Raw genomic sequence first — 22,262 nt, 5'->3', positions numbered from 1 at the left:
GTTAAAGACATGATAATGCTATTGTAATAGCATTAATGCATCAAATCTCATGAGAATACATCCATAGTTTAGAATGAGCTTTGAGCAAGTGACAAGTTAGACTGAAAAAATATTGATAAAAATTAAATTCACAATTCTTTTAGTACAATAATTATGTTCCACTTATTATATACAGATAACTACTAAGTAGTATGATTTTAACAAAGAAAAAGAAAGAAGATTGCGACTGGACCCCGCAGCAGCATCTCTATATTTTGATTGGATAGCAGTATAACACCATATCATGAACGCATTACCTCATTCACTATCTTCTCGACTTCTCTCCACAAATTTTCCAGAGAGAGAGAGAGAGAGATTGCAGAAGTAAAATGGGAGTGGTGTCCTTCGTCCCGACCATCCCATCTTTGGTTCTTCCTCCTTCTAAAACTACCCCCAGACACTCCATTGCACCTGTAAGTTTTAATTTCATTTCCATTAACAAGTATATAATACCATTAAGAAGATTGATGGTGGCGAATTTTGGATATGAATATGCTCATTGTTCAATGTTCATTTGCGTCTTTCAAACGGAATAAGGAATGAAATTTCCATATTGTAGAGTATGATTGAGAAGACTTTTGGAGTTTTGGTTACTTGGCAATTATTCTAATGGTGATAACGGAGTAATGTAATCAACAATGAAACTTTCAGGGCACAATCTGCTGTAAGCTCGACATCAGTGGTAGCCATGGGGATTCCATCCGTAGACGCGATTTTCTTCATTGCCTTGGTGCTACCGTAAGCTTGGTGAGACACTGACGCCCTATCTGCTGTTAATCTGTTTGTTTTGTGAATGTGCATAAACTCTTATGAGAAAATCATAACTGCAACTTAGTGAGAACTGAGAACCCTAGCTAAATGAGTCTGTTATATTGTATGAATGAGGCTTATGATAATGAGTTTCTGTCAGTTTTACTTCTATTTAGGATCTCATAGGAAGATCCAGTTCATTCATTGAAGTGGCTAATGCTGCTGATTTGATACAACGCAGACAGCGCTCAGAGTTTCAATGTAAGATTTTCATTAACAATTTTACGATGATTGGACTAGGTTTAACTTCTATGTATTCTCTTTTTTCACCGTTTATTTCCAACAGCAACTATCAAGGATATCCTCTTCACTGCTATAGAGGTAAATCTCGTTTAACATTGTGAACATGCAAGCCTACTTCTCCATTCCAATTCCAATATGTAGTGTAACATGTTCTCATTCTCTAGTGTATATGTTTCAGGGAAATCAGGAGCTCATCCCATCCTTGCTGACTCTGGCTCTTAATGATGCTTTTACTTATGATAAGGTTAGAGATTATCACTTCATATTTAATATGTAAAAGTGGTAAAAGTTGATCTAATTTAAAGGAAATTTGCAGCCTACAAAATCCGGAGGTCCCAATGGATCAATTCGCTTCAGGTACTTTTTAAAGTAATATTTATTAGGAGAAATCTTTTATTCCTCTTTGGACCAGAGTAAGAAACTGTGCGCATAAGATTTCTTTCATTTTAGGCTGAAGCAATGCACATATAATGCAAAAAGCTGGAGCAAACAATGATATGCATGATGAGGCTTTTTCAATTATGTTATCTGGACTCTGCTATAGTAAAAATATATTTAAGCCACAATTTTTACCTAATGGACACCATCATGCTTGAGATATAATGGATGGAGATCCTTTGATATATGAAACATTGTCCAAAATTATTAATCTGATATGGCTGTAGTGTTAAGTCATGAAATTTTTCTCTTGAAGAAGCTGTTTATGTCGCATAAACTCCATGTTCATACACTGCCTTCATTTTTTAATTCTTCTTTCCTGTCTGTGTTCTTCCTACATGAAGCTCAGAGATCAGCAGACCAGAAAATAAGGGGCTTTCCGCAGCTCTAAATTTGTTAGAGGAGGCAAAGAAGGACATTGATGCAAAGTCCAAGGGTGGGCCGATCTCATATGCAGATCTAATCCAATTTGGAGGTAAGACTTTGTTACATTTTGTGCCCTGAATTATATATTTTAACTGGACCAGTTTCTGTTAATAAATCCGAGACTGATAGTACCTTGAGAAGATCCACGGCTGCTGAATATAGTCAGAAAGCATGCAACGTAATCACATTTATATGTTCTGAGGATGGAAGGTTTCTAACTCATCAATATGAACTATGTTGTTGGATTTCCTGCTTCATGCACTTTTAAGACACTTTCTAACCCTCTGAATTACATCCTTTTAATTTGTTTTTCTTACTTTTGGTCTCTAAAAGAAAACCTTGTTGCATCAGCATCCATTCATTAGTTTCTCCAATTACATACTGAAATCAGGGAATCAGCTAATACAAAATAAGTACAAATTTGGCTCTGAGAATTTACAGCACTGGGATTATAACGCATTGTCAACTACTGAGACACCCTTCAATCTAAGGAATCAAAAATCCTTTTTCAGCAATTTATAACACAATAAGAAAGGAGTATCTTCAGATTTATGAGGACAAAACTAGTTTGACAAAACTACTGTGTAAAGTTTGTGACTTTGTTCTGTAATTTGGTGCAGCACAAAGTGCGGTTAAAAAAACCTTTCTTAATGCTGCAATTCGGAAATGCGGTGGGAATGCTGAGAAAGGGGCTCTTTTATACAGGGCATATGGCTCAACTGGACAGGTTAACATGAAGCCATTTCAAGCATTCTAGAAAGCCCAAGTTTCACTCCCATTGAAAGCTTGAGGCAAACTAAAAAGACGTATTTCCATCAATAAGCTTATTTTTCTATATGATTAATTGTATTTGAACAGCGTTCTGTTTATTTGGACAGTGGGGCCTGTTTGATAGGCAATTTGGAAGGTCTGATTCCACAGAACCTGACCCAGAGGGAAGGGTCCCTCAGTGGGGAATTGCTAGTATTCAGGAAATGAAAGATAAGTTCAAAACAGTTGGCTCTGGCTTTGGCCCCCGCCAGGTAAGTCAATGCATTCTTTACATTTGAATGTTTTTGGAATTGAAAATGGCGATATTACTGTTTTTAATAACTGACATTGCCGGTCATGTTTTGAATTTCTTGCCCAGCTAGCAGTAATGTCTGCATTCCTGGGGCCTGATCAGGTTGAAACTGAGGCAAAATTGGCTTCAGACCCAGAGGTCCTCCCATGGATTCAGAAGTACCAAAGGAGTCGAGAAACCGTATCCGAAACTGATTATGAGGCAAGTGTCACAACTTTTTTTTTTTTAATTGCATTTCTATAACAACTTATACTTCATAGATTCTGATTGTTCTTGACAAAAACAAAGGGATTGTTAAAAAGCTTATGGTGGGCTGTAAGAAGTTGCAGCATTGTATAGCTAACACAAAATTCTTCACCTGACAAAGACATATTGGTTTTCAGGTTGACTTGATTACTGCTCTTACAAAATTAAGTTCCCTGGGCCAAGAGATCAATTACGAGGCATATACATATCCTGTCAAAAAGATTGATGTGACCAAACTCAAATTGTAGTAAGTAGAGTGCATGAGGTTTTTTTGCTATCATGATATATGTTCAACTGCTGCAAATACTGCATAAGTTTTGCAAATGTTGTAGAGCAAGGAACTGCATCAGAGCACAGATTGAATTTATCGAAATGGCATTTTTTCATATTGTACTGTTCACATCTCGCAACGATCAGTTCATTCCGTTGAGACATCAAATTTCTTAAAAGTTCATGGGAAAACTTTTGTTCCTTTACCCTTTTGAAATTTAAAGTGGATTGTAGTAATCCAGGTTGGTCGGATTATTGACTTAGTAATCACAATGTTCTAAATTTGATTCCGTAGTTCATTGATATTTTTGATCTGAATCAGTCAACTATTAGTAATTTAGACTAACATGCATACTTTCAAATAGCAAAAAAAAAAAAAAAAAAAAAAAAAAGTACACTACTCAATAATTCGATATGAGCAAATACCAATTTTGGTCCCACGAGTATTAACAAAATGATAGTTTTAGTCAACATGTTTAATTTATACCAATTTTCATCTACGATTATTGTTTTAGTACTAATTTTTATTCACGACTATTATTTTAGTGTCAAAATTTATCACGCTGGTCGTCCCTTTATTTAAGACATGCCGAAATATGAAATTATTAAGGGTATTTTTAGCCTTTTTCAAATTATGAACCCAATTTGAACATGAATAAATGGATTTAAGTCCTAAGATGGATCTCAAATATTCTCAATTCACAGTTCTCCTCCCCAAATTAAAGTAGGATGAGGAGGAGACCTGCAAATTAATCTATTTTATTAATGCTCAAATTGGGACCTAAATTTGAAATGACGAAAATATTCTTAGAGATTTTAAATTCGGCATATTTTAAATGTACAATTAACTGTCGTGATGAATTTTGACACTAAAAAAATAATCATAAATGAAAATTGTTAAGAAATTAAATATATTAATTAAAATTGTCATTTTATTAATATTTATGGGACGAAAATTCAATACGAGAGAACCGTTACATTTGTATGAGTGTAGACCAAAAGCCTGTTAAAATTACGATTACCAAAATGGAAAGAATCGTGAATCGTATGATTGGTCAAACAAGACAGCCCATGGAATGTTGCATAGCAGTATAGCACTCCGTACATGTGAATCCAATTACTCATTAATCCTCGAGAAATCCTATCAGCCAATGAGAAAGCGAGTATAGAGACTCCAGGATCGAGATCCTTCAACAGTATTGTACCTCAGCCGTATACCATTATCTAAAGAAACACAAAAACTCTACTCTCAACCGTTGATTTGATAGTTTGATAGAAACACGGAAAAAGCTAAACTGGTCGAAAAATTTCCCCCAGATTTCACCTACCCCTAACGATATAAATATCCTATACCACCCACCCCACCCCCACCACACCACAAAAGCGAAAGCCGCCTTGTCATTCATTCTTCGCCGATAGATTCCATCTCTTCTAGTACTTGACCCAAGTTTCATCGCAGTGGTAATTTCTCTCTTCTTCTCTTAATAATTCCCATATTTCTTGTTTCTTCATTCGATTACTTTTTGTGTCAATTGTATCAGTAGTTTCTCAGTTGAGTTTCGGATATTTGAAAATTTCCTGCTAGGGTTTTGATTTGAGATTGGGATGTAAATGTTCTTTATTTTAATTAACGATTCTCAACTGGTGTTCGTTTCGAATTGGGAGGAAAACGAAGGAATTTGAGTAATTTGGTTGGGGAAATGGGATTTTCTAAAAGAAAATAATTGTTATATAAACCCTAGCTTCGTGGATTTATGGAGTCAATTCATGTGTATATACTTGTTGAGTTTTGGTTTTCTTATTTAAAATTTGTGCAATTCAGATGGCCCGTACCAAGCAAACTGCTCGCAAGTCAACCGGAGGCAAGGCTCCGAGGAAGCAACTTGCCACCAAGGTAAGGTTTCATTTTTCTCCGGCGTGAATTTTTTGCATGCCTGCCCTAATTTCAATTTCACTGAAAATTTTGTGTTAAATCTTTTACAGGCTGCCCGAAAGTCCGCCCCAACTACTGGGGGAGTGAAGAAGCCTCACCGATACAGGCCTGGAACCGTTGCTCTTCGTGAAATCCGCAAATACCAGAAGAGCACTGAGCTCCTTATCAGGAAGCTGCCATTCCAGAGGCTTGTCCGTGAAATTGCCCAGGATTTCAAGACTGATCTGCGTTTCCAGAGCCACGCTGTGTTGGCATTGCAGGAGGCGGCCGAGGCTTACCTTGTTGGGCTGTTTGAGGACACTAACCTGTGCGCCATTCATGCCAAGCGTGTCACCATCATGCCCAAGGACATTCAGCTCGCCAGGAGAATCAGAGGGGAGAGAGCTTAGATCTCTTTTATACTTTCCCTTAAAATGTAAAATTGTTTAGCTAGAAGCCTAGAAACAAATATTTTCTTGATTTATAGAAACCATGACTTTCTTGTTGCTTCAGTAATGCAAGTGCTTTATTTCCGATCCTGCGTTTGCGAAATCATTCTATCTTCTAATTGCTTCTTTTTATTCTTCGATGGTATTATGATTGATACTCCGTATATGTATGCATCAGTGAATCATGAATCATGATTTGTTCTTGTGGGGAGTTTATTACTAGTCTTTGCCCAATCAAACATTTAACAAAGCGATCAAGCATGTAAATTGAAAATTGTTTTGGTTTTTGATCTCTTCTGCAACTTCGCCTTAACCAGTTTGGTTGGCGTGAGTGGCCATGTACTCTCGTTCCTTAAAGAGAGAGGGCCAATATTTTGCTTCTTAATTGGACCAGGAACAAGAGGACAAACACTTTGCTCCTTAATTAGTCCAGTATAGACAGGATAAGCACTTTGCTCCTTAATCGTCTCTTAAAGAGAGAGAGCCAATACTTTGCTTCTTAATTGGCTCAGGAACGAGAGGACAAGCACTCTGCTCCTTTGCTTCTTAATTGGCCCAGGAACGAGAGGACAAGCACTCTGCTCCTTTGCTTCTTAATTGGCCCAGGAACGAGAGGACAAGCACTCTGCTCCTTAATTAGTCCAGGACCGATTGCTCCTTAATTAGACCGAGTATGATACAGACTAAAATGCTTGATTTACCATGTAAATAAAACTTTAAGAAGCGCATAAAGATAAATACCAAATGATTTAAGTATTTGTATTTAATTAATAAGCAGTTCATTCTCAATGACTGGAGAACCCCTTAAAACAAAAAACCATAACATGGGAAACAAAAACAAACTTCTTCTCCAAATTAAAACAATCAAGGAGAAGTGAAACGCTAATGTGAAGGAATCCACCCTCAGTGTTGTTCTTCTTCTTTCTTGGGGTTTTCCTTGATCTCATCAGTTCCATCATCCTATAACACAACCAAGGCATCAAATCTTTAGTATTCGACGACATTTCAAAGTAATGAATGTGTATTTGAGCAGGAAGAAAATTATTATTGGACTACCTACCTGCATATCAGATGTCCATAGAGTGAGATTGTCACGGAGAAGTTGCATGATCAAAGTGCTATCCTTGTATGACTCCTCTCCCAGGGTGTCCAACTCAGCAATTGCTTCATCAAAGGCCTATAGCATGGATGGAAAAGATATAAACAATCATCACAATATCAAACAAAACCATGCAAATAAAACCCAGAAATCCTTACCTGTTTTGCAAGATTACAAGCACGGTCAGGAGAGTTCAAAATCTCATAATAAAACACAGAGAAGTTAAGAGCCAGCCCGAGACGGATTGGGTGTGTAGGTGCAAGTTCAGCATTCGCAATGTCCTACAAACAATCAAACAAACTATTATAAGAAATTCTATTAGGTTATCAAAATTCAAATACCTGATAATGGTGGTATCAGGTAAGATGAAATACGATTTTATTTTTGAATTCTGTTTTGATAAAACAAATTCACTACATATTGATTGTTAAGACATGCAAAAGTAGGAACATTTAGATATACACTCATCCCCTTTTGGTATTGGCATTATATAGAGGCCGATATGAGATAATGGCCTTCCAATTCCAACTTCAAATAATATATCAAGTACTTTGAAACCAGAAAAGCCAGAGTAGATTGAAGTTCAGTAAAGAAAACATGAACTATCACCCCAGGGATTTGTTATGCCAAGCATATTATTGGAGACTTGGATCAAAATGCTTAACAAGTCAGCAACTTTTTAACAGGTACAAATCGCATGCCCAAAATCATTTGAAATCCGTAATTGTTACGATCTAATTCAAGAGCTTATTGGAGTCCATTTTACTATCAATAAAGATTTTATTGAAACATTCTACTTACAACATAACAATTGATGAGAAAAAAAATTCAAACTTTATACGCGTAATAAAGTAAAATCTTCAATGCATAGTGAATTGGTAACTTCAGATAAATGATGGGTGTATAAATATGTTAACAGAGATTTAACACGGCTACAGTATTCAGATCAATAAATCTTTGTAAATTGTAATTCCAAAATCAGCATATTGAGGAGGGCAAAAGAAGAAGGAAAGTAAAAAAACCTGAGCGGCTTTGTAGGCAGTGAGAGTGCTCTCGGCAGCCTCCTTACGCTCGGCGCTGGTCTTGAACTCAGCGAGGTAGCGGTGGTAGTCGCCCTTCATCTTGAGATAGAAGACCTTGGAGTCACCGGCGCCGGCGGAGGGGATGAGCTTTGTTTCCAGGAGCTTAAGGATGCCATCGCAGATCTTGGAGAGCTCATTCTCGATCTTGGATCTGTAGTCGCGGATAGCGTTGACGTGGTCCTCGTTTCCCCTGGACTCCTCCTTCTGCTCGATGGAGGAGATGATTCTCCAGGAAGCCCGGCGAGCACCTATGACGTTCTTGTAGGCAACGGAGAGGAGGTTGCGCTCCTCCACGGTGAGCTCCTCGGAATCTCCGAGGGAGGAAGACACCTTCTCCATGAACTCCACCATTTCCTCGTACCTCTCGGCCTGCTCCGCCAGCTTGGCCATGTACACGTTCTCTTCACGCGCCATCTTCTTCTTCTTCTTTTTGTGTAAGAATCACGGATCCCTCCCTCCCTGGGTGAAGAAACTAGAGAGATCTGGTATGAATGGAAGGAAATGCAAGCAAAGCTAATAAGTTATGTAGAGACCCAAAAAAAACTTAAAGAAATGAAGAGAGAGTAGAAGGGGGCCAGCGCCAGCGATGGTTTTCAGCTTTTTGATTTTTCAAACGAGAGGAGGAGAGACGTCTTCGGATACCATTTTCTAGGGGTTGATTTCTCTCGCTGATTCTCCACCCTTGGATTTCCGACATCTTCAATGTTACGACAACCTTTGATATTTTTGTATTTTTTTTTCAAGAAATACTTACTAGTTTATTTTTAGATTCTTTTTTGTGTGACCCAATTATAAGATAATCTAGTTAACCAATAATTAAAATAATAAGTCCAAAATTTCAATTCAAGATTTGTTTGGAAAAATCTCAATCAAGTTAATTAAACTATTGATTTTTTTTCTTTTAAAACAAATTATTGGCTTAATAATTACTAGATTTCAAATTTAACTTATAAAATGACTAATTAATATTTTTAGTTTAAAGATGACAATTACAAATAATTTAAGATTGTTTATCTCATTGTAATCTGTTATCGATTGGATTTACTTGTGTACATTCTTAGATAATTATTATGAATTTTTGTCGTGTCATTCAAAAAAAAAAAAAAAAAAGATTAGCTATTTAAAACATTGACTTGAGCAGGCCTAGTTAAAAAATCAGTAACTAATCTAGATTGGTTTGAATTTGACTATACATTTTGTATTCGTATTAATAGTTTGCTTACTAATTATTTAATTAAAAAATTGAAAGAATACGGGATTTCAACTGCTATCCCAAACGGAAGGAATATGGTTAGGGGCGTTAATCCAAAAGGCAGGGCGTTTCTGAGCCTAGTTTAACGCCAACCGTCCATAGTGGCGAGGGCGGAGGGGACGGTGGCAACTTGTTTCCTTTTTATATTCTTTCTTCTTTTTCTTTTAAAAATTATTACACATCATTAATTTGTTTTTTTATTTTTTATTTTTTGTCTTTTTGCTTATTGCTTTGTTCTTTGCATGTTGCTGTCGAGATGCGAGTTGTTAAAGTGTTAAACTATGGACCAGATCTACCTTGTAGGGTGGACTCTACTCTTAAATGATATATAAATTGTGTATTTTTAGTATTATAATTGTGAAACTTATAAAATATAAATTATGTTTCTAAATCAAAACACATAACAATTGTAAAAGAGAATTTATAAATACAATACATGGTCATCAAATCATAATATATATTAATATTGTGTGTTTGTTGTATACAAATCGTAATCTTTTAAACGGTAAATTATGAATATTTAGTATGTAAATTGTAAACATTTCAACAAAATAATTTGCGGTCGAGATGCTAGCCCAATAAAAAAGGATCCATCCAAAAGCCCACACCAAATGTCCCATAGGTCTTTGGGCCCAATGAAGTCCAAAACTGGGTCGTTTTAGTAAAAATGGGCTGGGCCAAATATTAGGGCCCAGAAAAGAGCGGGCATTCCGCTTACAGCGTGGCAGCTTTTTCTTCATTGCGAAGGCAAGAGGTGAAGTGATTTATCCAGTCCAGTTTTTGAGGTGGTGGTATGTGGGACCCATTGATGTCTGCCAAACAATTCCGGATTTGGATTCTCCAACTTCACACTGTTTTTGATACTCCGATCCTTCCGAATTGGGAACAGTGAAAAGAAAAAGAAAGGGAAGAGGGAAGGAAAGAGAGAAACCTCAGACAGACAGCACAAAATCAAGGTTGTCGCGTAGTGTGATAGGTGACACATTCATGCCTCGTTCTTCTAACCTTCCGCTTTATTCCACGTGTGTCTAATCACTTCCCACTCGCTCCGCGGTCTTCCCTAACGCAGTCTACTCCCCCCCGTTGAGTCGTTGCGCTGTTCTTTTCTGCTCCCAACCACACTGCCAAACCACTCCTCTTTGCTTTCGGTGCTTTCTGGATATCTCTCAAGCCCAGCTTGTTAAAGTTCCCATTAAGCATTTCATGGGATTGCAAAGAGTGGGGAAAAAACCAATAAAGATTTCATCTTTTTCTTGAAATTCCAATTTTATTTGTTGGTGTCATGGATGCCTATGAAATTGTGAAGGATTTGGGGTCGGGGAATTTTGGGGTTGCCAAGCTTGTGAGGGACAAGAGGACCAAAGACCTCTTTGCTGTTAAATTCATTGAAAGAGGGCAAAAGGTTTCTTTCCTTTTTTTTTTTCTCTCCCTATTTTTGAGTCCTTTTATTTCTCTATCTGGTTAGTTGTGTATTTCCTTTTCTGGTGTTGTAATAAATTACTGAGTATCATTTTCTTTGTGTTTTGTCTCCCTTATTTCTATGGGTTGCAGATTGATGAACACGTGGAAAGGGAAATCATGAATCACAGATCATTGAAGCATCCTAATATAGTCAGATTCAAGGAGGTAGCTCACCTGGCTACTTTAAACAGTTGAATTTTCTGTTTCTTCTCATTTATGGAGCATTAATTATATGTCTGATTCTTTTCAAGCAATTAAAATCCTCCCTCTATTGCTATTTGCTAATTTGGTGGTAAGAATTTTTATGTTGTCTAAGTCATCTGATGGTGTGCCATTAAGGCTTAGGTTGCTTTCATTTTAGAAGATTCTTGTTTTTTTCTTTGGAAACATGGTTTTGTCCTTATAAAGTAGGACATGGATGTTGATGCTCTGCATCATAAATAGAATGAAAAAGACACCCCTTAAAAGTATTGATAATAAGCTGAGTTTTTGTGTGGGAAATGAAGATATATAGTAGCATGGCCGTGGATCGAATAGAATGCAGTTTTAAGTTTTAACTCTGATGTCTGGTAGATACATGAATGGCATTGTGAGCTCATTCATTCATAGAGAGGCTACAATGGTTGAAATACTTAGAAGAAATTTCAAAGATAGTTAAGCGGCTATGAGGTTCCCTTTTTCCATATTGTTGCCTTGAGCTTTGCTATACTTGTTTTGGACTATGAGAACGGATCTGGATTCTTCCAGGTCTTGCTGACACCGACTCATCTGGCAATAGTTATGGAGTATGCTGCTGGAGGAGAGCTCTTTGAAAGGATATGTAGTGCTGGAAGGTTTAACGAAGATGAGGTATGTATGACATGATGAATATAGATATAGTTCATTCATATCTCTTATGCTTCAATCTGTATTATGTATACCCATCAATCTCAAAGATGAGCTAAAAGGTTACTGAGAATTGTACTTTTTATATGTATCTGTCCCCCTCTTGTCAAAACAGCTCGGCTTAGAGTTCTAGTGTGAAACTGAAATATGTCAGCTTGTTGCTATTCTATTTAGCTATGGCCGAGTATTTCTAAGTTCCATTATCGTGAAACTTATGTTCTTACTGTAAACATTATATAGCTTGGAAATCATTCAGCTGATTTACTTATTCCTGAAATGGTGGGGGTCCTCCAACTGGCTAATTTTAGTATTCTAGTATTTAGTGGACCAATTGCTTGATCTTTCTTCTTGTTTGGCTCAGGCGAGGTTCTTCTTTCAACAACTGATATCAGGCGTCTGCTATTGCCATTCGATGGTATAACATCAAAATGTAGTTTTATTTCCCCATTTCTTGTTTCTTGCTCATATTTATGTTTGCATTGCAGCAAATCTGCCATAGGGATCTCAAATTGGAAAACACATTACTAGATGGGAGTATAGCCCCGCGTGTCAAAATATGTGATTTTGGGTACTCTAAGGTTAGTAATTTTATTATCATATAAAACTTATGATTCAGCAAACCAAATCCTTTTAAACTTGTTTGCAGTCAGATGTGTTTCATTCTCAACCTAAATCAACTGTGGGAACACCCGCTTATGTTGCTCCCGAGGTCCTATCAAGGAAAGAATATGATGGGAAGGTGCTAACCTATCTCATATTTTCCCTCTCGTACTACAATTGGAATCATTTGTTGCATTAATGACATTTAATCGAGAAACCATTGAAATCTTTAGCTTGCAGATATCTGGTCTTGTGGTGTCACATTGTATGTGATGTTGGTTGGAGCCTATCCTTTTGAAGATCCAAGTGATCCAAAAAATTTCAGAAAGACCATTGTTGTGAGTAACTAACTCCCAATCTAAAAGAAAAAAGAAACACCCTTCTTGAGACGAGATGCAGACTATTACTTACTGCTTTCCTTCACCCTTTACAGAAAATACTCGGTGTCCAATACTCCATTCCTGATAATATTCGCATTTCTGTTGAGTGCCGGCATCTTCTGTCAAGAATTTTTGTGGCTAACCCTGAAGAGGTAAACTATTTTGATTCAAGAACCAACTCCATTTTAGATAATCTTTTGCTTTGTTATCTGCAATGGAACCTGTACCAATACTTTGATATACTGTTGAAGCTATTTACCTGTTTTTCAGAGAATAACCATTCCTGAAATAAGAAGGCACCCATGGTTTCTGAAGAACTTGCCTGTAGAACTGATGGATGGAGGGAGCTATCAGTGCATGGATGTAAATAATCCTTCCCAAAGCATGGAGGAAATATCGTCGATAATTCAGGAGGCAAGAACAGTGGTTCAGTTGCCCAGAACTCGAACGTATTCTTTTGGTGGGAGCATGGAACTTGACGATTTGGATGATGCTGATATTGAAGATATAGAAACAAGTGGTGACTTTGTGTCTGAGTTGTGATGGGAACCACAACTATAGACAAAAAAAAACAACAAATCTTTTAACAGAGGTGTTGTCCCAAGATTTTCTCAGTGGTTAACTTGCTTGTTGTGTAACATTTGTGTTTATAATGTGAAAAAACAGTTGTCTATATGTGAGCAAGTTATAATTTTGTCCATGGTACACCATATACTCATACTCAAATACATCGCTAGCATATCAAATATTCTCAAGGCTCGTAATTGTTCCTTTACTTATTAAAAATAAAGATTTGTGATCATAGTTGCCATACATATTGACAAAAATGTGTGCCATGTCAACGTACAAGTAAATGTTAAAAGGAGTTAACAAAAATAATGAAGAGTGTATATACCCCAAGGCTAAATGGGAAAGATGGCTGGCTAATAGGAGCCCTTGTAACTGTTGAGATCTCCCCATACAGTTTCCTCCACTTCTTCCCATGATTTTGCTTTCCTAAGTTCCTTCCAGATGCTGAAAATAGCTCCCAAAACATTTTCATCATGCAGAATACAGTAGCACCTGTATGGACATAAAAAAACTCAGACAGAATTAATCAATCTGTCTAGTATAACTTGATCCCAAAACGGATTTAGAAGAGTTGATATGATAGATTAATGAAACGTAGGATCTGACTAAATGCCAACTTACATAGCTTGATAAGACAGTCGTGCACATTTGCTGTTATCTGCTGCTACTCCATTCAGTTTTTGTCGCCCTAATAATGGGAGTTTATAGCTTTCAAGAAAATGCTTCAATAAACGTGAATCTCCTCTGAACATATCCAGATATATTGGAATCAGATCTAAGAGGGGGTCACCTGTCAAAAGTAACTGGGTCAAATAAAATTGTAGCAAGTAGCAACCTGTAAATGAATACGACTAAAATTTAAAATTTATGCTGTATTCTTTTGAGTATCTTAAATAGCTCAGTGAGTGCTGCAAATTGCAGGTGGACATCAAAGCAATTGAAGCTAAGAATCAGATCAAAATGCATTTACCTTCAAATGTTATAACTAATTGGTTATTTGTGACGGGAATTCATTTTCAAAATATAAATATGAGAGTCCATATCAGATTTATTTGGTGTTGCAAGCAACTGGATAAATATTTTATGATTTAGTTTCTTTTTGTAAATACAATTATTTAAGAAAATCTATTGCCACTAGGAAAATTGGTTTCATATCTCCAACAGGATAAAAAAGAGAGAGTTCAGTGAAAAAAAAAAAAAAAAAAAAAAAAAAAAAAAAAAAAAAAAAACCAACATAGCAAAGTAAAATTACTTAAGAAGAAATTAAGTTAGAACTCACCTATAGACAAATTGCTGAAGTCAAGTATGTGGTTTGCAAACCATGAACTTTTCTGCTCACTGTGATCACTGTTAGTCGAGTTACTATTCTCTGCTGAGCAAGAGTTAAGGCAAGATAGTTCCATGTGGATATTGTCATCCATTATATCTGAGTGTATCCAGGTGCAAGACTTGTCAACTCCCACGGTATCCTTAATAAGGGTAAAATCAACAATCAATGTGTATATTGTGAGAATAAGAGTGAAAATTTTGGAGCTCCCATTCTTGTTCGATGGAGAAAGATCCAAAAGAATACTGGTATATTAAGAGAACCCCAAAACCAACCTCAGACACAAAAAGGAGCTTTGCTAGGTTGTCAGGTAAGTATTCGCTGACTTTCTCAATCAGAGCAACAGGAATTGGATCACCCCTGCAAATTGGGGGGAAAAGATTTAGACAAGCCCAATATTTCTCAAACTTTAAGGAATTCCAGGTGGTACATGATAACAGGAGAAACTGAAATATTGTTTAATTTGCATTCCTGACAGCTTATGGTAGCTGGTGAGGTCATTTGCAACACTGAGAATAAAGATTAATAAGGCTTAACGTGCTACAGAAGTACATGGACATGTTAATTAGCCTTGGGAATTTAAAAAAAAAAAAAAAATCAATTGTAGCAAATAAGGCATACCATTTCATCAAGCGGTTGGAAACATCTTCCTTCTTCTTGTTCAGTGTTTTTATGAACAAATCCCACTCCACTGGAATACTATCATTCCCAAGAAGCCCTACACAACCATTAGACTGGGGAAGCACTGTTTCCTCGTCACTTCCTAAGAATGCTGAAAAATTCAAAGATGGATATGGCACAAGATGAAGATTCCTCAGTTGTTCTCCCAGGAAGGAGGCCAAGCTCAGAGTCTCTTCCCACGACAGAGTTTCTCTTCTGCAAATAAACCCAAAAAAATAAAATAAAATAAAACAGCTGCAAGAATGCTTCTGATGAAAATATCAATGAAATCAGTAACACCAGAGTATTGTGCTTGTAAGTTAAAATGATGTCCCACTTACAGATCTGCAAATATTTTTCCTCTGCATCTTCGAGTCACAACATATGGCCATACTTTCAAATTGTTACTAGTCTCCAGTTCATGTGGAGACATTCCTGCCTTTTTATATTCAAATTGTCCTTTGCTCCATACGCCATATGGATAATCCCCCAGTCGATGTTTACCAAGAAGTGGAACAGAGTTAGAAATCACCTCAGGAACGTCTTTTCCATCCCAAGGCACAATTCTACACAATCCATTTTCAATATAGAGAATCCCACTGGCCAAAACATCAGGAATATGCTCTTTCAAAGGGGAGTTAACTTTCTTAAGAGTACTGTAAAACTCGAGCTGAAAATGTGTAAACATGAGCATAAGAATACAGTAAAAATAAAAGGGCATAAAAGAAAGTGGACAATGAAGATACCTCAGTCCCTAAAGAATGAAGTGAAGCTTCTAACCCTCCTTCAACCAATATCTTTATCACATTGTTGGAAACAAGATAAACCTGTCATAAAGTAGAACTTAAGAATCCAAAGATCAAAGTATATCTTTTCCACCCCCCACCCACCCCCCCCCCCCCCCCAAAAAAATAATAATAATAATTTAAAAAAATGGTTTAGATATATAAACACATGTGATATAAATTATGCACAATACACACATGCACTTGAACTATCCATCTTTGCTTATTGTCAAAGCTCACAAGATCCTCAAAACCTTCAAATTTCCACATAACCAACAAACTACTCCATTAAAAGTACTAAGCTAAATACACATGCATATATATCAGTTAAAGAATGAAAGTTATGTTCTTGCCCAAATACTTACAGGATTGCTCCCTGTCCCAACAGGCAGCCTCTCATCTTCTGTAGGTAACGGTAACTCATGATAGGCACAAATTTCCTCCATACATTCAAACCATCTGCTACAATTCAAAGCAATGCAGGCTCCCTGGGCCAATTCAGATTAAAAAATGGCTAGGAGTCAGACATATAGTTTAAAAAGATAAATAGAATTCAAACCAATTCCGCCCATGATTATAGCTGAATTTCCTTATGCGATTTATTTTATATATTAGGTGGACAAGCCAAGGAATTCAAAGCCTCAAATCTAGGCACGGAGAAGCGGTGAATAAGAATAGGTTATACCTTCCAAATTAGGTCCCTAAGTACTGGTCTTCTATGCCAAAGCCGTGACAACCATTCCCTCATTTCTCGTTGCCCAATACAGTTACTTAAGCTCCATAAAGAATTGTAGTGATCCCTTTCTTTATCCAAGAACATGGCTAGGAAGTTTATATCATAAGAAAATTCCAGATTGCTAGTGTCATTAAATTCAGGATCACCGTTTCTAGCAGTTACACAGTCTGAATCCTCGATGTGTTGGGGAACTTTAGTCCTCTTCTCTTTTCTAGTCAAGTCTGAGTTGCTAAAATTATTTTCCACACTCTGTATATTCATTCTAACATCCTCAATGACACCTTCATCCAAGGCAAGCAATCCAGCACGGCAGACCCCTTTGTGTGTGTAACCAGGAGCCATATCCAGGCATACAAATTCAAAATTTTTTGAATTCACAAAATTCTGTGTAACAGCAATAGTGGTCTCCAAATTTAACACACAATGCCACCATCCACTTGGTACAAATATTGTTTCTCCAGGGTTTTGTGTACATTCTATTGGCTTGTCCTCATCAGCAAGAAGGGGATAAAAGTCCAGCCACCACTGAAGGAACACGAGAAGAATATATTTAATTAAGAAAAAGCAATCATATATATATATATATATATATATATATATATATATATATATATATATATATATTTATTTATTTATTTATTTATTTATGTATTACCTGCAAAGATGATGGAGTGTCAATATTGACATCACCATCTTCTTCATTCACATGCACAGTCACTCCTGCAGGTACCCTTCCAGGAGGATACAATGCCCACCTGTTTAAAGCAAAGATATTACTTACCACTATTGGACTGCTCACATATGTAAAGCTTGCTAAGTATAAATTGTTCAAAAGGCTTTCAAAGGCAAATGGCCTATTTCACCTGCTTGTCAAATGCATATAGATTATAGGCTACATTTTCTCCAACCTATAAGCAGTCCTACAATCACACTGTTCTTTTCTTTTCTGGGTACTCCAATTTAGACCATTAATTATGTGATCTAATGTATTACTTATACTTTGAACAAAACAGAAGAAGAAGAAGAAGAAGAAGATCACCTGCTTGTCAAATGCATATAGATTATACGCTACATTTTCTCCAACCTATAAGCAGTCCTATACACACACATTATCCCTATGTGCATGGATTAACTTCTCTTTTGATTACTCCGTATTAAAAAGGTAGTAAAGCTTAAGTGTTGGTTTCATCATTTTGCAAATTAAAAAGTGTGTTCTAGTTTACTACAGAGTATATATTGAAATTTACCTGAAACTCATGCAATGGTCCTTTTAATAGGTCTTCAATAATAGTCAACTGTTTTCATAATTGATTATTACTGTAATAGTTCAATATTTTTAGTAAAAATCAATGATATTAATAATTTTGAAAGGATGAAAAGACTCATTTGTTGATTTATAGATTACATGTTGCATAGACTGAAATCAATGTAGTATATAGTACGTAGTACTAGTTATGACTTATGAGATGTTGCTTTATTACTAATACATGTTTTGCCACTCAGTAAAAGTTCCTGCCACCACCGCTTTATTAGGGTAAGAAAATGCATGAACTATAGAGGTTTGTAATCCTCAAGTTACCATTTACCTTTTACGCCCACATAGGAGAGTATTCCATGCACTAGTAAGACCAGGATCAACATGCCAAGATGCACCAGACCTCTCTGGTCCAACAATCAGCCATCTATAAGGGGGGCGTTGTTCCCTATCCAATACATCAAAAAAGTCTTCTTGGAAAAGGTGTGGAACACTATAATCCTCAAGTAGTCCAGGAGCAACTTCCCCAAACTGTATAAATCATGAATCTCATTAGTACAAGTGGCAGGATAAACTGCATGAGATGAATACTAATGCAATGAAGGTACCTTCTCATCAAAAATATATAGAGGATCCTCGTCATGCTGAAGTTGCATGTAAGACACATAGTCTTTAAGTGTCATAGTTATTTTCCGAGGACTCCTTTGAGATATTTTAAATGTCGTATCTCCATACTTCAATACTAATTGCTCTGTTGTCCATGTATTACTAGCAGGCCAAGAATCAGCTAATCCAGCAATCAAAACCTGTTTTGAAGTGTTAGTGCTTTGGTGGTAATCCATGTGAGCATTAAAGCATATACAGCACTATAACTATCATGACTTGTCTAATCAAGTGAAGAGTATCCACATCAAACAAGATGATAGAGTAAATGACTCATTATCCCCATCTCTTTATATCAGTTTGCTAGGGCAAGTTAAAAGAAAATCAAGAAACAAATGAGGTGAGAATGGCTGGAATGATTCCATCAACATAATAATTGCTCCATTGGTTCCATTTTATATGTATGGTTCATTTGACGAGGATTGGCTCTACTTATTTCCAAGTCCAATTTTTATACCAACCAATTTAATGTTTGCAAATAAAATTTATTTAGAAAATATTTTTAAAAAATTTATTGATACAAAAAAGCTCAATTTTAAAATTGAAAGAAAATGACAGGATAAAAAAGGGGGAAAGAAGAATTGGTGTGACCTACAAAGAGTAAGAATGACAAATAAAATGGGACAAGACTCAAGAGTACTAATTATGGAGTATTAGTTAATTGAAAGGAGGATGCATCGATTCTTAACTACATATTAGTGCACATTTTTCACTTTAATCAGTCACAAAACACCATACCGGTTTTTGTCCGTCATACTTATCATGAAACTCTTCCAAAGAGAGGTTTTTAGACCTTTCCACATTTCCATTATCAAAAGCAAAACCATTCAGTGCAGTATAGCACCGGTATAGTCTCCTATACAGAAAGAGAGAATTGAATCCTGCAACAGACAGACTCCAATCAAAGTTGGCAGAAGAAGGAACTGACAGAATTGCTAAAGGAACCCACTAAACCCTAAATTAAACTTCCATTACCATCAAAGCGCAGTGGTTTCTGGCAGAGTATATCACTTTCAATTGGCAGGTCCATCCTACACAAGAAATAAATAAATAAAATTTTATTTATAAGAAGATCTGAGAGAAGCGAGATACAGCATAGCAAATTTTCAGAGTGTTTTCAGAACCATACTGATGCAATGCTGTTTTCTTCCAGGAACCTTTGTACTGCAGCGGATGCTGTAGATTGTTAAGACATAGGCTAATCCAGAGGGGCTCCTCATTGCAAAATATGTACAATACACTACAAAAGGAAGAAAAACACCCCAAAAATAAATAAATAAATAAATAAATAAAACATGAGGAATGGACAGGTGGCATTAACATTTTCCTTTAACCTAAAATCTAAATGGCATTTGGCAGACAAGAATATGGAACTGGAGTTGAATGGTTGCAAGTAAAATTATTAGACTAAACTTTCTTGACCATGACCAAAGGCATCAATGATAACTTCTCAGGAATAGACAAGCACATTTAAAATGCTCAATTTGAGGACAGTACACCTCCAATTCCTGTCTTACTATATTATCATCCACTTCTTTGAAAAATATTTTCTCCTTGTACCTTTGCAATAGCAAATCTCAGTTTTTGTAAGCTGTATACCATCTTCCCTAACCTTTTTCCCCAACATCTCAACTACAATGTGAAGAAGGATAATGTGGATACTCTACTGTCAAGAATCTCCAGCACAATGTGTAGATCATATAGTGTTTGCAAGTCCAAACATTTCTTTTTCATAAGCCCTTGCACAATGACGCAGGCATATTAATGTATAAATGGAAAGGCCAACAGCCGATCCAGCAAATATGACACAGAAGCAGTTATTAATTCATTGCCATTGGTATTATCAGTTCCTCTATCAATTGCTATCAATTCTTTTCCCTATCAAATGAGACCGAACCTGACCGGCAACTTGATCCAGATATATGTCCACAAACAATTAACAGTGAGAGAAGCTCCAATGTATTTGGAATTAATTTTTACCCTGTAGTATACTGGAGTTTCAATAGATTCTAATATAAGGATATTCCAAAATAAGCTATTCTACTTGCAAACAATTCGTATCGAATTAACTCAACAGCGGCCCAGAAAATATACAAAGATTATAACTTTAGACCCTTTGAATTCAAGTGTCATATCCATCAGCAAAATCCACATACAAAGAAGTTATGTATCTAAAATGTTAACGGACTAAATAAGAAACAAGAAAAGGCAATCAATGAAATAGTGAGAAAGTACACATGTTCACCAATTCAAATAAAAACACATTCTTTAACAAACACAGCTTCATAATAGAGGCCGAGCTATTTGATAAAACAATAAGATAAGTTCAACCTAGTAGCAGAAAACGCAAGCTAAAGTAATTGTGATAATCGGTTGGAATTATAGTGGAGACCTGCTAACACAAGCAACGCGAGCTACGTCTCGAGGAGATAGATAAGTCAGAATGGCGCAGAGGATTTCATCAGGAAGAATTCGCAGGTCTCCTAGAGCGGAGAATCGCCGATCTAGAGGTGTTGCCTCAATAGGCCACGGTTGTGATTGAGAGCTCTCTTCCACCTCCATCTTTTAATGCTTTAAGATGAAACCAGTAACCGGAGAATTGAAATTAATAGTCTTCGGATTTTGGCTTTTGTATAGCATTTGAAATGCGAATGGCGTAAAATTTAGGCAGCACGGCGGCGCGTGAGAATTGCTTTTAATTTCTTGAGCGCGGCAATAACGTGTGCGAAAGACACGAACGCGCCATATCTACGACCTTTGCGGAATTTTTATTTTTTTATTTTTTCTGGCTATCTCGTTTACTTTTAGGTCGCGACGCTGTATTCGTTCTTTTAGATTTTTTTTTTTTAAACAATTCTTTTAGATTTTATATTCACCATTTGAAGTTTAAAAATATACCTTATTCAAAGCAAGTATTTATCACTAATATTCACTTTAATATTAATAATTTATTTTATAAATAATAAATTTAATAGAACAAGACTGCTTAGGGCATTTTCAATAAATAGATTTTTTTTTGTACAAGAATTAAGAAGTTATGTAGGATAGAGATGAGGGAGAGAAAGAAAAAGAAAATAAGAAGAAAATAAATAAAGTAAAAATAATGACAATTGCAGAAAACAAGAAACAAAAAAGAATGACTATTATTGCGCTGACAGCATCTGTGTGGTGTGGTCCAAAATAAAGAAAGAGATGAGGTCCTCATTTATGACAAAATCTCCATTCTTACAGGAGGAACTCTCCCCTTTCTCTCTTCTGCCTTACTATTTTTCTTTAAAACTTATGCACAAATCCCTTATTGGGGTTGCACTTAGAAACATGATGAACAGTTTAATTTGTCTCAAAATGTATTAGTACTAAATCGTTTGGGCTAGTAGTGATTGATTAGGGTGTGTCAACCAAGGTGGTTGAGTAGTGATTAGTAGAGGCACTAAATCATCCACATGATCATACTACCAAATCGACAAATCTATGTGGTAATTAGTTAGAACGCAAATAATTGTAAATAGTTGATTAAAACAAAGTCAACAAAATGTAATGGAGTGAGAAGATGTGCACACAAGGATGAAATGAAAACAAAACTTAAATCTAGTCTCAACTGGAAAAATATA

General features: G+C 36.2%; 5 protein-coding genes across 6 annotated transcripts; 3 read left to right on the top strand and 2 right to left on the bottom strand.

Annotated features, from left to right (window-relative positions):
* Positions 1–283: 283 nt before the first annotated feature.
* Positions 284–3,741, top strand: LOC109170049 (thylakoid lumenal 29 kDa protein, chloroplastic). Its single transcript, XM_019318987.1, has 11 exons — positions 284–452; positions 691–786; positions 966–1,050; positions 1,136–1,170; positions 1,271–1,336; positions 1,409–1,449; positions 1,875–2,005; positions 2,577–2,683; positions 2,835–2,978; positions 3,086–3,220; positions 3,403–3,741. Exons 1-11 carry the CDS (start codon positions 369–371, stop codon positions 3,511–3,513), a joined length of 1,035 nt encoding a protein of 344 aa, XP_019174532.1. The 5' UTR covers positions 284–368; the 3' UTR covers positions 3,514–3,741.
* A 1,131-nt stretch (positions 3,742–4,872) lies between these two features.
* On the top strand, positions 4,873–5,985 carry LOC109170052 (histone H3.3). The gene is made up of 3 exons (XM_019318990.1): positions 4,873–4,996; positions 5,358–5,429; positions 5,519–5,985. Exons 2-3 carry the CDS (start codon positions 5,358–5,360, stop codon positions 5,855–5,857), a joined length of 411 nt encoding a protein of 136 aa, XP_019174535.1. The 5' UTR covers positions 4,873–4,996; the 3' UTR covers positions 5,858–5,985.
* A 645-nt stretch (positions 5,986–6,630) lies between these two features.
* On the bottom strand, positions 6,631–8,692 carry LOC109170051 (14-3-3-like protein C). Its single transcript, XM_019318989.1, has 4 exons — positions 8,018–8,692; positions 7,154–7,276; positions 6,957–7,073; positions 6,631–6,856 (listed from the first exon to the last, which is right to left on the bottom strand). The coding sequence occupies exons 1-4, from the start codon at positions 8,489–8,491 to the stop codon at positions 6,800–6,802; spliced, it is 771 nt and encodes a 256-aa protein (XP_019174534.1). The 5' UTR covers positions 8,492–8,692; the 3' UTR covers positions 6,631–6,799.
* A 1,437-nt stretch (positions 8,693–10,129) lies between these two features.
* On the top strand, positions 10,130–13,373 carry LOC109170050 (serine/threonine-protein kinase SAPK2). The gene is made up of 9 exons (XM_019318988.1): positions 10,130–10,731; positions 10,881–10,955; positions 11,538–11,639; positions 12,037–12,090; positions 12,161–12,253; positions 12,322–12,414; positions 12,509–12,613; positions 12,709–12,807; positions 12,926–13,373. Exons 1-9 carry the CDS (start codon positions 10,612–10,614, stop codon positions 13,196–13,198), a joined length of 1,014 nt encoding a protein of 337 aa, XP_019174533.1. The 5' UTR covers positions 10,130–10,611; the 3' UTR covers positions 13,199–13,373.
* A 37-nt stretch (positions 13,374–13,410) lies between these two features.
* On the bottom strand, positions 13,411–21,470 carry LOC109170047 (F-box protein At1g78280). Of its 2 annotated transcripts, none has more exons than XM_019318983.1 (16): positions 21,044–21,470; positions 19,781–19,891; positions 19,627–19,682; positions 19,390–19,532; positions 18,597–18,794; positions 18,320–18,519; positions 17,389–17,488; positions 16,683–17,258; positions 16,363–16,485; positions 15,959–16,039; positions 15,554–15,882; positions 15,174–15,428; positions 14,828–14,912; positions 14,505–14,694; positions 13,847–14,015; positions 13,411–13,717 (listed from the first exon to the last, which is right to left on the bottom strand). In XM_019318983.1, exons 1-16 carry the CDS (start codon positions 21,211–21,213, stop codon positions 13,579–13,581), a joined length of 2,925 nt encoding a protein of 974 aa, XP_019174528.1. In that variant the 5' UTR covers positions 21,214–21,470; the 3' UTR covers positions 13,411–13,578. The 2 variants fall into 2 exon arrangements, with proteins under 2 accessions (XP_019174528.1, XP_019174529.1); XM_019318984.1 differs by having other exon boundaries at positions 20,212–21,469.
* Between the last annotated feature and the right edge of the window lie 792 nt (positions 21,471–22,262).

The sequence above is a fragment of the Ipomoea nil genome, unplaced genomic scaffold (genome assembly GCF_001879475.1).
Source record: "Ipomoea nil cultivar Tokyo-kokei standard unplaced genomic scaffold, Asagao_1.1 scaffold3321, whole genome shotgun sequence".
Lineage (NCBI taxonomy): Eukaryota > Viridiplantae > Streptophyta > Magnoliopsida > Solanales > Convolvulaceae > Ipomoea > Ipomoea nil.
The sequence above is the reverse complement of the archived record's forward strand: the minus strand, read 5'-3'. Positions and strand labels throughout refer to the sequence as shown.

What these genes read in the sequence shown, in the direction of transcription:
- LOC109170049 (XM_019318987.1), top strand. Translation starts at nt 369, where the DNA reads ATGGGAGTGGTGTCCTTCGTCCCGACCATCCCATCTTTGGTTCTTCCT. An exon ending in CCAGACACTCCATTGCACCT is followed by an intron (nt 453 to 690) that starts GTAAGTTTTAAT and finishes TGAAACTTTCAG; the next exon opens with GGCACAATCTGCTGTAAGCT. An exon ending in AGATCTAATCCAATTTGGAG is followed by an intron (nt 2,006 to 2,576) that starts GTAAGACTTTGT and finishes AATTTGGTGCAG; the next exon opens with CACAAAGTGCGGTTAAAAAA.
- LOC109170051 (XM_019318989.1), bottom strand. Translation starts at nt 8,491, where the DNA reads ATGGCGCGTGAAGAGAACGTGTACATGGCCAAGCTGGCGGAGCAGGCC. An exon ending in CTTGTAATCTTGCAAAACAG is followed by an intron (nt 7,074 to 7,153) that starts GTAAGGATTTCT and finishes TCCATGCTATAG; the next exon opens with GCCTTTGATGAAGCAATTGC. An exon ending in TATGGACATCTGATATGCAG is followed by an intron (nt 6,857 to 6,956) that starts GTAGGTAGTCCA and finishes GTTGTGTTATAG; the next exon opens with GATGATGGAACTGATGAGAT.
- LOC109170050 (XM_019318988.1), top strand. Translation starts at nt 10,612, where the DNA reads ATGGATGCCTATGAAATTGTGAAGGATTTGGGGTCGGGGAATTTTGGG. An exon ending in ATATAGTCAGATTCAAGGAG is followed by an intron (nt 10,956 to 11,537) that starts GTAGCTCACCTG and finishes GGATTCTTCCAG; the next exon opens with GTCTTGCTGACACCGACTCA. An exon ending in GAAGGTTTAACGAAGATGAG is followed by an intron (nt 11,640 to 12,036) that starts GTATGTATGACA and finishes TGTTTGGCTCAG; the next exon opens with GCGAGGTTCTTCTTTCAACA.
- LOC109170052 (XM_019318990.1), top strand. Translation starts at nt 5,358, where the DNA reads ATGGCCCGTACCAAGCAAACTGCTCGCAAGTCAACCGGAGGCAAGGCT. An exon ending in GGAAGCAACTTGCCACCAAG is followed by an intron (nt 5,430 to 5,518) that starts GTAAGGTTTCAT and finishes AATCTTTTACAG; the next exon opens with GCTGCCCGAAAGTCCGCCCC.
- LOC109170047 (XM_019318983.1), bottom strand. Translation starts at nt 21,213, where the DNA reads ATGGAGGTGGAAGAGAGCTCTCAATCACAACCGTGGCCTATTGAGGCA. An exon ending in TTGGGACAGGGAGCAATCCT is followed by an intron (nt 16,040 to 16,362) that starts GTAAGTATTTGG and finishes ACTTTATGACAG; the next exon opens with GTTTATCTTGTTTCCAACAA. An exon ending in AGCTCCTTTTTGTGTCTGAG is followed by an intron (nt 14,695 to 14,827) that starts GTTGGTTTTGGG and finishes ACCCTTATTAAG; the next exon opens with GATACCGTGGGAGTTGACAA.